This window comes from Cheilinus undulatus, linkage group 8 (genome assembly GCF_018320785.1).
Source record: "Cheilinus undulatus linkage group 8, ASM1832078v1, whole genome shotgun sequence".
NCBI classification, from domain to species: domain Eukaryota; kingdom Metazoa; phylum Chordata; class Actinopteri; order Labriformes; family Labridae; genus Cheilinus; species Cheilinus undulatus.
This window is the reverse complement of record NC_054872.1, coordinates 24,135,381-24,147,417: the sequence shown is the minus strand read 5'-3', so window position 1 is coordinate 24,147,417 and position 12,037 is coordinate 24,135,381. Positions and strand designations below refer to the sequence as shown.

Below are 12,037 nucleotides of genomic sequence, written 5' to 3'. Positions count from 1 at the left end.
AACTTACTTTCACTTTTAAAGGACAATTATGCCCAGTACCTTTTAAGAGTAAATGAGCGCTAATTGAACTTTTAAACACTTAGCAATATTGACTTAAACACTTAAATCAGTTTTTACTGTGAGACATCTTCGGTCCATGACCTTCATGATGCATTTCTGAGTCACAAAATCCTTTAGCACTCCTCAAACTTAAAAACTCCAGCCTCCCTCTGTGACCTTGTCTTAACAGTGCCAACAGCGATCAAGTCCTTCTCATCTAAATTCATTCGCGCACATGAGAAATTAGAACACTGATTTAGAGAGGCAAATTTATTTCTTTTTACGTTTATTAGAGCAGTCACACGTGTGAATTACTAAACGTGACAGTGCCTCTTGTCCTCCATGTTAATGACCTTTGACTGGTATGAAACTTCTATAAAAATCCCTTGAAATCTTCTAGTAGCCACAATTATTAATCATGAAATCATTGTAAAGGTGATTATTATGGATTATTCTGAGACAATCTTGCTCTGTTTTTTCCCCAAAACAGATCAGTTACCAGAGTATCGAGTCATCTGATCCAGGCATCAATGTGCCAGGACCAAGAAGAACCGTGTCCAAGCTGAAGAACGAGACCTACCACATGTTTTCCAACCTCCACCCTGGGACGACTTACCTAATCTCAGTCCGAGCACGAACGGCAAAGGGCTTTGGGCAGACAGCCCTTACTGAAATCACCACCAATATTTCAGGTATTAACCAGAGATTGTACATAACTGTACTCTCAGTGATGCTGCTCAGTAGTTTCTGAAGAGGTGCTGTGAAACTCGGCAAGGTGGTTGCCATGTTGGATGTTGTTAGATGCTGTCTTATGCTTAATTTTTGTTAGCATGGGGACAAGCAAAGATGTAGAATTACGGTAATTAAACTGCTACAATGTGCCCGATTAACAGTCAGATTAGTCATACCCCTAATTATGCCTAAATCTTACCCTTAACCCTCTGAGCCCTAAGCTATTTTTAAACATTTTTTCTTAGGACTTATAGTCCTAAAAAGCTTTTAAAACATTAACCCCTTGGTATACAGTAAAGTTAAAGCTATCCGACAACCTGGGCTTTAAGAATATGTGTGCTGCAGTAATGTCACTCGATTTAACAAAATAAAGCAATTGGACTATAAAGACAAAAGAACAAACTGTATGGAAATCAAAATTCAAAGATTTTAATGTTTGACACACAGTGTACAATAATGACAAAAACTTTTTGCACAGACTTGTTGTCCCATCTCTTAGGGACCAAAAAGCTAGAAAAAAATAAATCTGTGACAAAAAGTCTTCAAAATATGCACATATGTCCATAAAAAGTCCATGCGCTTCTTTGTGTTAGCTTTGTTTTTGCTATTATTCAAAGCAGCTCCTGTCTGCAGTGACACAAAGGGCTACATCACAGGCTCTCTGTGTCTCTTTCTCTCCCTTATGAGCTAATCTGGCCTTCTTCTCTAGGATAAACATATGCAGTTTAACGAAGTATGATGCAAGTTGCAATGTATTGTGGGATATAAAACAGAAAATATGGCAAACAGCATAAGCTGCTAACTATAGAAGTGATTGAACTATCGATTAGAAAAAAAGATTAAAAAAACGTTGAATGTTAGAGCTACTGGCCCGGATATAATCGTTAAAGACCCCGGAAAGTCACCCAAGATCCAGGCTCTTTCGAGGAGCCTTTTCAGGGGCTATGAAGGTATGGATAGCATCATTAGGGCGACAAAAGAGGAAAAAAGTAAGTGGCTATGATTTATGGTCCAAAAGTTATTTATTTTTTTGTAACCTGTCTGTCCTTGTTGTAAACAGCATTGGTCTCAGAGGGTTAATATAACAGATGATAACAGATGAGTTAGAAAAAATGTGCCTGACTGACAGTGTGCACGATTAAAGATTCATGCTGTTCAGACCGAAACTGCTTTTTGAACCTGGCTGTATACATGTTTTTTCTGCTGTAAAAATTAAAAACTTAATGTGGGTGTTAATGAGACTTGTAGGGTTTTTAAAGCCAGCCTTAAGTGGACATTTGAGGAATTGCAGTTTTTTTGCACTTCTGTGTCGGCTTTATAGCCAGCCTTGGACATTGATTTTAACATCACTGACTTGATGAACATCCACAAGAGAGTATAAAAGTCAAAATTGTCAAAAAGATCCAGAGACAGGCAGCCTCTTCATGTAGAACTGCTCTCTGTGCCATCACAACCCGGTACACCACCAGACTTCACCCACTGAGTGCTATAATAAGGATCCAACTTTCCTCTCTTTTGACCTCAGCATATTCCCCCCTCTCTTTCCGAGGTAAAACTACCGCTCCCCCAGTGTAAGAGCTATTTTCTGTTGCCTCTCCAAACTCCTGACATGCTGTCATCTCGCAGTCCTCAAGACATAAATTAAGTCGCAAGAAGGGAAGCCAAGAAACACCACAGAGTGGGCTCTGCTGTGTTTTGTGTGTTAAGAAAGATGCAATGCATCCTCGGGACCACAATGTCACCTCCGAGAGTCTCAGAGCTTATTACCGGCGATGGATATCCTAGCTTTGGTGTTTCTATTTTCTTTTAATGATGCATTTGCGCCTGTTAAGGGATGGGATTACACCACAACATGGGCCACTCCCACCCCACCCCGCTCACACATTCTGTCTTTCCTCCACCTCTATCCCCCGTATCTCTTTGCAGAGATTCCAGCTTTGTTTAATTATAGATTTAGTGCACAATCACTGCTTACTGGCTGTGCGTCAGGCAGAGCATTGGCATCAAGCCAAACCACAGATAGAGTCCAAAAGTCTTTGTAGATCATCCTCAACCTCCTCCGCTGGCCCACGGTGCAGAACATTCACTTACACTGAGCGTCTCTCAAATCTGCTCTGACAGCCAGCAAACACTGAACACCTTCAACAGCTACTACTGTCAGCATCTCCCAGCAATACCCACCGCAGAGTATCCAGCTACACACTCTCCCCCATACGCATGCACACGCTCACTCTGAGGTGTGTGCATCGCTGGAGCTGACGCACAATCGTCCTTCAAAGAGACTCTATCTGGCAGCAGGCGTCAAACCCTCTTTTAGCTCTACAAACCACAACAGACCTTTAATGTCAACAAAGGCGCAAGCACAGTTTTTCCTTAATGATGTCTGCTCTTTTATGCTAACTTATTAGCAAACTACCCTCTAATATAAGGGCACCGGTTAATATAAGGGCACCTGAATAGTTTGCTCTTTTTCCACTCACTTATTGATAACAAATATTAGAAGAAATGTGTGTGCACGTCTCGGTCAGAAGGAGCAGAACTTAAGCCAGATCCTTTTCAAATGAAAAGCCAACTTTATTTTGCCTCACACAGAGACTTTTAATTGGTCTTAAAGCAAAGACATCTAGCAGAGAAATTCAAAATAGTAGCTTGAGGGAGAGGATAAGGGTATTGGTTATATTAGAAATGTGTTCAAAGAAAGAGATCTGTTAAGCTTTATGAGAAAAGGAGGGGATACACATGCAGAAAAACGGGTATAACTGTTTTAACTTTGCTATTCGAAGACCAGGACTTGGCATTTACACCTGCCAAACAGCCAAACACAGAGCGATTTCAGCCATGGAAACTAGTGCTGTGACTCCCACTAGCCACTTTAGCTGTTGATGCCAGTGTTTGTGAACACTTCTGCAGTACAAATGCAGTTGTAGATGCTTGTTGCAATGAGGCTGTTTAACACATTAGGGGTCAATTTCCCCCCCAAATAATTCTAAAGTGCTAGATTTGTGCCCCATTTGTATTAGACCACAAACTGTGCTGGTCATTGTGTTTTTCCAGAGTGGATGAGAAAAATAGCTTTATTTCAAAGTTCTTTTTATTGAATTTTCTCCAACACTACACCTACCTCACACCAAACAATCCCTTACCCCTAGCTGACACTGAAGCAGTCAAGTCTGTTACACTTGATTCTACAGTTAAAAAGTAAAATAAAACAGAGTAAAAATAAAAAGAGGACTTTTTTGGAAATGTATACAAGTAGTCATCTCTTCTGGGACACAACCCTGAACTCCTAAGATAAATCCTTTTCAGAAAATGAAAAACTCTGTATTTCCACATTATTCAACAATGAATTGAAATAGCCATCACCATGGGAAAAATAAATTAAATGTTGAAAATAAAACCATGAAAAATAGAGACAAGAAAAATAGTTTAAAACTGGGAGTACAGTGTTCATTGACATTTCAAAGGATTGCTGTTTTACTTCATGTAAATTTTATCATACCATAGTAAACCTTAATCATATATAACTTAATTTCCAACAAGAAAATTGTGGCTAGTGAAAATGCAAAGTGGCTTTTAATTTTTGAAAACTACTAGCCACAGTGGCTGGTGAGCAATAAAGTTAATGTTAAGCCCTGTTGAAGACAATGTAAGCAGGTATGTGTTAATCTATTTGTGTTTGCGTGTGCAATTGCAAAACCAAGTAACAATATATAAAAAGATACAACAAAATTTACAGATGACAATATCCATTCTATAGACAAATTTCATTAGAGTGAACAATGTAAAAATGAGTACACCTCTGATTTGCTTTCAGCCCTTACTTGATTGTGTTTTAAAAGATTTTAAATCTGGGATCCACTTATTTCTTGTGATTATGCTTTCAAAATTTACAGACCTAAGGCTCTGACAGTTCCCCACTAGTATTCACTGTTAGGTAGAAATGCAGTCAGGTGGGGTTTAGTCAGTTTTAAGGCCATAATTTCAATTCCTAAATATTAGACTCTTTTGATATCTACAGCCTGACCTCCAATTTCCACATACAATGGCTGCATGAGAATCGTACTACGAATTGTACTGCAGAGCATATCGTTCCCTGTCCAGTCAATCACAACAGTTCCACTGCCTGCACTCCAGTCCGGCACAGGTGTGCCCCTAAAGCGCCACTCTGCTCCACTTCATTGGAGATACACTGCAGGTCTTTTTTCAGCTAAACTGCGTTGATTCACAAAGAGCAGATTGATCCAAACGGCCGAATAATGTGCAAAGCATCCAGTCAACTTCAAACGTCCTGCAGCACGAGCAAAAGACCATCAAGAGTCAGTTGGTCACAGAGCCGCAACGGCACCATTGCCAAGCATTGGCAAGGAAAATTTAACTTTAAAGTAAGAAGTCACAGGATTTTAAATGAATCCATTGTTCCTTTGTTGCAAACATTAACCCTTTAACTTCATAATGTACTTGGCCATGGGGGAAGCAATAAAATGTATATATAAAAATATCTGCTGTTGATATACTACCCTGTTGTCATGCTGATCAGGGCTGTGCTAAATAGCACAGAGTCTAGACATGCTCCCATAGTGCGGAACAAAACTGAGGAGCGCAACAATTGAAAATTGTGAGTAATCTGTTGTGTGTTTGCATGTAGTTGCCTTTTTCAATTCTATGCTTCCTGAATTTTTAAAGTAGTCCAGAAGCTTTTGCTGAGTCTTTCTGCCTGTCATCTGCAGCATTTGTTTACTCCAAAGTCACCTTTGACAGCAAGAGGCTTGTGTGTGTGGCGAGATGTTTACATCATGTTGTTGCTTTCTACACATATGAAAAACAAACTGCTGACTCTTTGATTACTTTTTGCCATGCAGGGTCCCACATTTTAATCATCTGTTAAGGTTTTTCAGTGAGGTGTTTTCTGTTTGTTTTCAGCTCCAACATTTGACTATGGAGACATGCCCTCTCCTCTGAGTGAAACCGAGAACACCATAACTGTCCTGCTGCGCCCCGCCCAAGGCAGAGGGGCACCTGTCAGGTGAGCAAATCCTCCTAAATGTCCATATCAATTTTTAGAGCTAGACCTGTGTTATTAAAGGTGCCCATCCATTCTGTGTCCAGTACTTACCAGGTGGTGGTTGAAGAGGAAACAGGGAAAAAGGTGAAGAGAGAGCTGGGCCTCCAGGAGTGCTTCCCTCTGCCGATGTCTCATGGCGAAGCGCAGGCCCGAGGCACGCCGCACTACTACACAGCAGAGCTTCCGCCCAGCAGCCTTCCTGAGGCCAGCCCCTTCACGGTGGGGGACAACCACACTTACAACGGCTACTGGAACAGCCCTCTGGACCCTCGTAAAAGCTACCTCGTCTACTTCCAGGCTATGAGCAACTTCAGAGGGGTGAGTGTGTTTGAAAATCCCACCAGTGGAGCAGCAGATTTGGCAGCTCCTCACCCACTAATGTAGACATTAGCGCTCCGAATAATTCAGAGCCAGTGATGAGGGCTGTTAATTAGTATCTGTATTTACTAATGCTGTGGATGACGCTGTAGGACAGTTGGCATTGTCTGCGCCCACAACCCTTGAAAGCATATTTGTGCGGGTTGAGAGTTTGTTGGATGAAAACATATTGAGCTGGCAGAGCTTAGAAATGATGTATGCTTATATCAGAACACTTTGATTCTTTGCAAACAAAGCATGTCTGAGGAAGGGTATTAGTCGCAGCCTTTACTTACTTCTAGCAAAGCTGCGATTAGCTGGAATTACTCAGAGTCAATACATACTTCACTTCATTTGTCTTACACTTTCCTCTCTTCTGTCCTCTTTCTTTCTTCTTTGTCCTGTAGCTTCATGTCCCTTATACAATGCTCCTGTTATCTCTGTCCTCCTCTACCCCCTTTCGTTCTTTCATGCACTTAAACTAATTGGTGTATTTGAAAATTATAAGTGAGAGTAATCCAAGGAAACCAGGCTTACTCATGTCTGCATTTGTGTCAACATAAAAAAAAAAAAAATCTCATAAAACCTCTGTAGTGGACCTTGTTAGAGGAGAAGCAGTACGTTATTCAACACTCTTGTGTTTCTATCCAATTCACTGATGCACACAAAGCCCTCCAGCTCTCCAGTCATACCCAGTGGACACCACATTACCTCTCCAAATTCCATTACAGGAAGAGCTGCTACCTGGGTGAGGCAATTACTTAGGGATAATTGGGCGCAGGTGCAGATGATCAGATGAAGAAAGCTGCTGCTTTAATATTCACACACTGTGGCAACAGAGCAGAGACATGTAGCCGTAGGTAACACAGCCTTCTCTGGATAAATACCTGTGAGCTGAGCTGTTGTTCTGTTTAGCTATAGGAGTCCTGCTGGTGCTTATGTCATTTGAAGTCCCACAAACAGAGCCGGGTGGTTCATTCCCACCACTAGCATCTTTTTCCAACCCAGTGGAGAAACACACGGAGGGACTGCAGTGTGAGCACTCTGCACAACCAGGCTACTAAGTACGGGATTAGACAGGGGAGGCCGGGCTTTACCGGCGGATGGGATTAGGTTTTGTTTTGCCTGGCAGGGGGCCAACACCCATGACCTACAATGAGTGGAGCGCAGTGCCAAATCCCACAACCAGCACTGTCCCCAGTCTCTAAAAAACCATTTTCGCCTGGGAATACAGTCACTGTCCCTGTCAAAATCTGGGCAGGAGTTCTGATTGAAACAATCCCTCCCAAAGGAACAGCTCAGTGATGTAAGGGCAGGAACCAATTCTTTATTGAGGTCAACTTGGGAAAAAGAGAAAACCAACAGTTTGATGTTGCGCCCCTAATTGCTGCCTCACCTTTGTGACAGTGTCACATCTCAGAAATCAGACCTTCAGGAATGCAAAAATCTTTGTCGTAGTTGTGATTTTTCAAGCTTTTGAGCAGGAGTGTTTCCTTTTTTTAAGTTATTCTCGACTCAAGATTCAGTCGGCTGAGGGCTGCTGGGTTTCTGGACATCAAGCAAGTCAGCAGCAGGGCATGGATGACATGTCACAGCAGGACTACAACACATGAGGGCTGCAGCTGTAAACGCTCCTTACATTAAGGAAGACAAAATTAAAGAGCATAACATCCTGGTAATTGCTGCAGAAACAAACCAACAAATAATACATTATGACACTAATGCCTTTGTTTGCCTGTTGATGTTATTATTAACATAAGAGAGTGATTTAGTTTTTCATTTTAAAGTCTTTCACCGCTGTCAAATCCAAGTGTAAATGAGAGTCTATTAAAACTACAAAGCTGATGTTAGGGTTCAGCTCCTGCAGCCTTTTATGCTCCACAAAGGTTCAGCTTTTACAAAAATGTATTTTGTGCCTATTTGTTTTTTTTTCCCTTTTGTAATTTTTCTTCCGGCTTTTCTATGTGCAATTATTCCTTTCAGAGCCTCTTTTTTTTGCATTTTAGAACACTGCATAGTCTGTCACAAAAATATGAGGCAGAAAGAGAATTTTAGCATTGTAAATGTGCCTTTGCACAGAAGCATGAATACATTCAGCTTATGCATGTTCTGTGGGATATTTTTATAGTACTTCTTGGACTGTGTACAAACGAGGAAAACATAATTACCTTATGCCGACTCATTTTGGAGGAGGAAAAAAGCAGCATACCTGCTCTTGAACTAAAAGGGTTGCTGGCACTGAAACTAGTCCTCCCTTTAGAATGAAACATCAGAAACAGTTGCATATTTATTCAGACAGAAAAAATGCTGATAAGGGTTTAGAAGGGTGACAAAGTTGTCCACAGACAGTGTTTGCACACTGAACACTTCATTAGAATATAAACAAAGTTCCAAGCTTACCTATTTTATCACTTAATTGCTCAGAGCATTAAATAAGGGTTTGTTGTGTGGTCTGTTTGTGTTTGCATTGAGGGATAAAGTGGCAGCCATGGGAATAGTTTACACAGCATAAGACACCCATAATGTCTGGCATTTACCCATGCTAATTATCCGCAGAGTGGCTGTCAAGTCTCTCTAATTGTTTTGATTGATTCATCTAAAGAGGTACTTAAAAAACTAAGGATATGCTCTGAAGCTTTGTGGGACATAGCATCATTTATATCTATTCTTATATCCGTAAACTTCAGTCACACTTTAGATCTCATGTGTGTGCTGTGGAGCCCTGTGTTGCATGTTGGCATTACTGTTGTGTGTTCCAGAAAGCAGCTGCTACAGCACACACAGATGTGCATGCGAGATGTGAGTCCCTTGATAGTGAACATGCCAATTAACTCTTCTGAGGCCACAAACAATAAATCATATGTGCATGTTACAGAGTGGACTTCTATCAGTCATTAATTATGTATGGAATATTTGGATGTAATCTGTTTAATTATGTAGAGGACCACAGGAAGAGTTTCTGTGGGCACGTGCTAAGCTAATGAGAATCCAAATAAACAATGGACAATTAGAGCCCACTTTTTCTACTATCTGCTGTAAAAGGATGTAATAGAACTCTGCTCAACTTACCAAAGATTGTATGGTTGAACAATAAGATTTCTAAAGCTGTTCCCATAACAGAGGCTGGCTTGGGTGAATCAGCTTTTTGTTTTTATTGTTTCTTTTTTTTTTTTTCTCTTGAAAATATTTCCTAGAATTGAGTCAGCTCTGAGTCAGCAGTCAACAATTCGAGAAAACAAAGAGTGAAGAAAAGAGATGGTGATCAAAAACTGGTTCTGCAAAGGTCTGATTCAGCATTTTTCAAAACCTCAAGATTACTAAAGCTTTAGTTTTTTTGGTGCTGTAATAATGTTTTATTATGTCTCTGCTGGTGCAAAAACATACATTAGAACATGTAAGGTAAAACACAAACTCAAAGGACATCAGCATTGTGCATCAAATTAAACCAGAATACAGTACCTTTGACTGTCAGCTTGGGAAAAAAGACTTCTTCTGGGAGCAGCATGCACTCGTAACAATGTGTATGCACTTTCATAATGTAACTGCCGTAATCTGCCAGTACAACATATTTCCAGTTTAAAAAAAAACACTTTATTCACAGTCTTACTGTTACATTTATAAAATAACCACATTGAAAACATTACAGACACATTACAAGCAGCAGTTCATTAATTAAAACAGAGAGAAAGATCTGAGGTCTCATCTGGGATTAGATTATGTAAAGACCCATTTGAGAAGTAGAAACAGGAATGTTGGCTTTAGCTTCGTTAGCTTTACTGAAAGCTAACATAGCTATGGTAACTACGTGACTAATGTACACACAACTGATGTTCCTGAGTTAGTTTTAGCAATGCTAGCTTTAGAAAACATAGTGTAGAAGATAGCATAGCTATGCATAGATATGATATATAATTTCTTTGATAGCTAGGTAGATTATGTAGCTGCTTTTTGAGCTTAACTTTTAGGTTAGTTACCTTAGCTAATTGGCTACATAGCTTACACAGCTAATGTAGCTATGTAAGTTGGTTTGCTGCATTAGAATGTTTTTATGAAGGACAAGCTTTTTTCCTGTAAGCAGACTGTTTACTCGACTGAATTTTTTAACATTTTGTAATCAGGCTTTGCAGGTCAAGTTTTTAACTTTTAAATTTTGGAATCTTAACCATTACTTAACCTTTACCATAACCCTGAACGGACATTTAATCTGATTTTATTTAGAAAGTTTTAGTGCATATTTTCATTCTGACAGAGATGACATCTCAGATGAACGGTTTGTGAGAGTGTATGTCAGATATGTGCGGTGTGCAGCCAGACCCCTCTCTCACTTAAGCAGCTGCAGGAAAGTTATCCCCTCATCTGCTGAAAGCATTCCTGAACATTGAAGCTAGTCTTGTTTGTTAAAATATTAAACCAATGCTGAAATATGTGTTGAAATTTGCAGAATAAAAGTCAACTAGCGTACTAAACAAACTGACCTTGAATACAGTATGACGTATTTTAGGTCAGCTCTGTAAAATGATGCCATGATATGTTCTAACATCACATTAAGACGAATTGTTTTTTAGAATCTTGATTTTTTTCAGCAGTTTAAAATAGATGCAACAGATGGAATCAAGACCTTTTTAACTTTTTTTACTCAAGCTCTATCATCTTATCTACTTCTGTAAAGAATGTTTTGTCATTTCGTCCATCCACCAAACAGTGAAGTATCAGTTAACACTCTGATCATTAAGAAGTATCAATAAAGCTCCCAGTTTTACTCAAAATTAATGACTGTCCCCATATAATATGGTTATTGATGATCTGAAAACACTTTTCAATAACTACTCACTATAAAGCATTAATAACACACTAGTAAATAGCTAACTAATAATTTCTTGACCAATAATTTTGACTAATTTATATGTCAGTGGTAGTGACAGTACTGAAATAGAATTTCAGAATTTTTCACAATTAAAAGTATGAAGATGAACAAATGAACATATTTAAGTCTTTTAAAGCATTTTAGAGTTTAAGGAATGATGATGATGAACAAAGAAAAAACTTCAGCTGATGTAGGTTTGTTGGTCCAGGATAAAACTCTATTTATCTGATCATTTGGCCAATTTTTACAGCTGATATTGGCAGGTTTGTATAGTCAAAATAGCAAAAATGTTCAATGCCAATATGATAATTGACTTTTTAAACTATCTATCTTTTTAAACTAACTATTTGCCAATACCAATATTATGCCGATAATACCATACACCCCTACTTCAGGCCAAAGCACCAAGGGTTCGAGGGTCCTTCAGTGCTGCTTGCAGCCCTAGTTACTACTGTTTATGCATTAAAAAAGCATTTATAGTTGTATAGATTAAATATCAATCATGCTTCATAGAGTATTAGTTCAGCTTTATAAATGCTTTATTAATGCATCAATAGACCATTAAAGCTCAGTGTGTTGGTGTCAGTTTAGATCAGTGAGTAGAGCAGAGCAGGTGCCCATATACAGATATACTGTATTCCTTCACTTTTTGCCCATTTTGTTATTCTTCATCCCCTTTCACAACTTTGTCCAGGGTTTTGCAACATTTTGCCACTTTAAACCCATTTTTCAATGATTAATCCATTTTTTCAACACTTAAATCCTTCACTCTCTCTCCCCTTATTCTCTATCCTCAGCTATCCTATCCAAAAAAAAAAAATACCCAAAAATAATCTAAGGAAAAGCTCAGTGTCTTAATGAAAAAAAAAACAGATAATAATGTTAAGATAAATACAGAATAGTCATTTAGTGCCTTAATGACACATACATGGTAGTGTTAAGCCATTTATAGGCAGTAGAAATATTGTGATGGTCACCAAAGC

General features: G+C 39.2%; 1 protein-coding gene across 2 annotated transcripts in view; it reads left to right on the top strand.

Moving 5' to 3' along the window:
• The window catches only part of ptprub (protein tyrosine phosphatase receptor type Ub), a 292,943-nt gene that overhangs the window by 203,233 nt on the left and 77,673 nt on the right, over positions 1 to 12,037 (top strand). For both annotated transcript variants that reach the window (XM_041793097.1, XM_041793096.1), the window contains exons 10-12: positions 530 to 731; positions 5,692 to 5,794; positions 5,878 to 6,151. In XM_041793097.1, the coding sequence (XP_041649031.1) occupies positions 530 to 731; positions 5,692 to 5,794; positions 5,878 to 6,151 (579 nt within the window). The remainder of the gene's footprint in view (positions 1 to 529; positions 732 to 5,691; positions 5,795 to 5,877; positions 6,152 to 12,037) is intronic.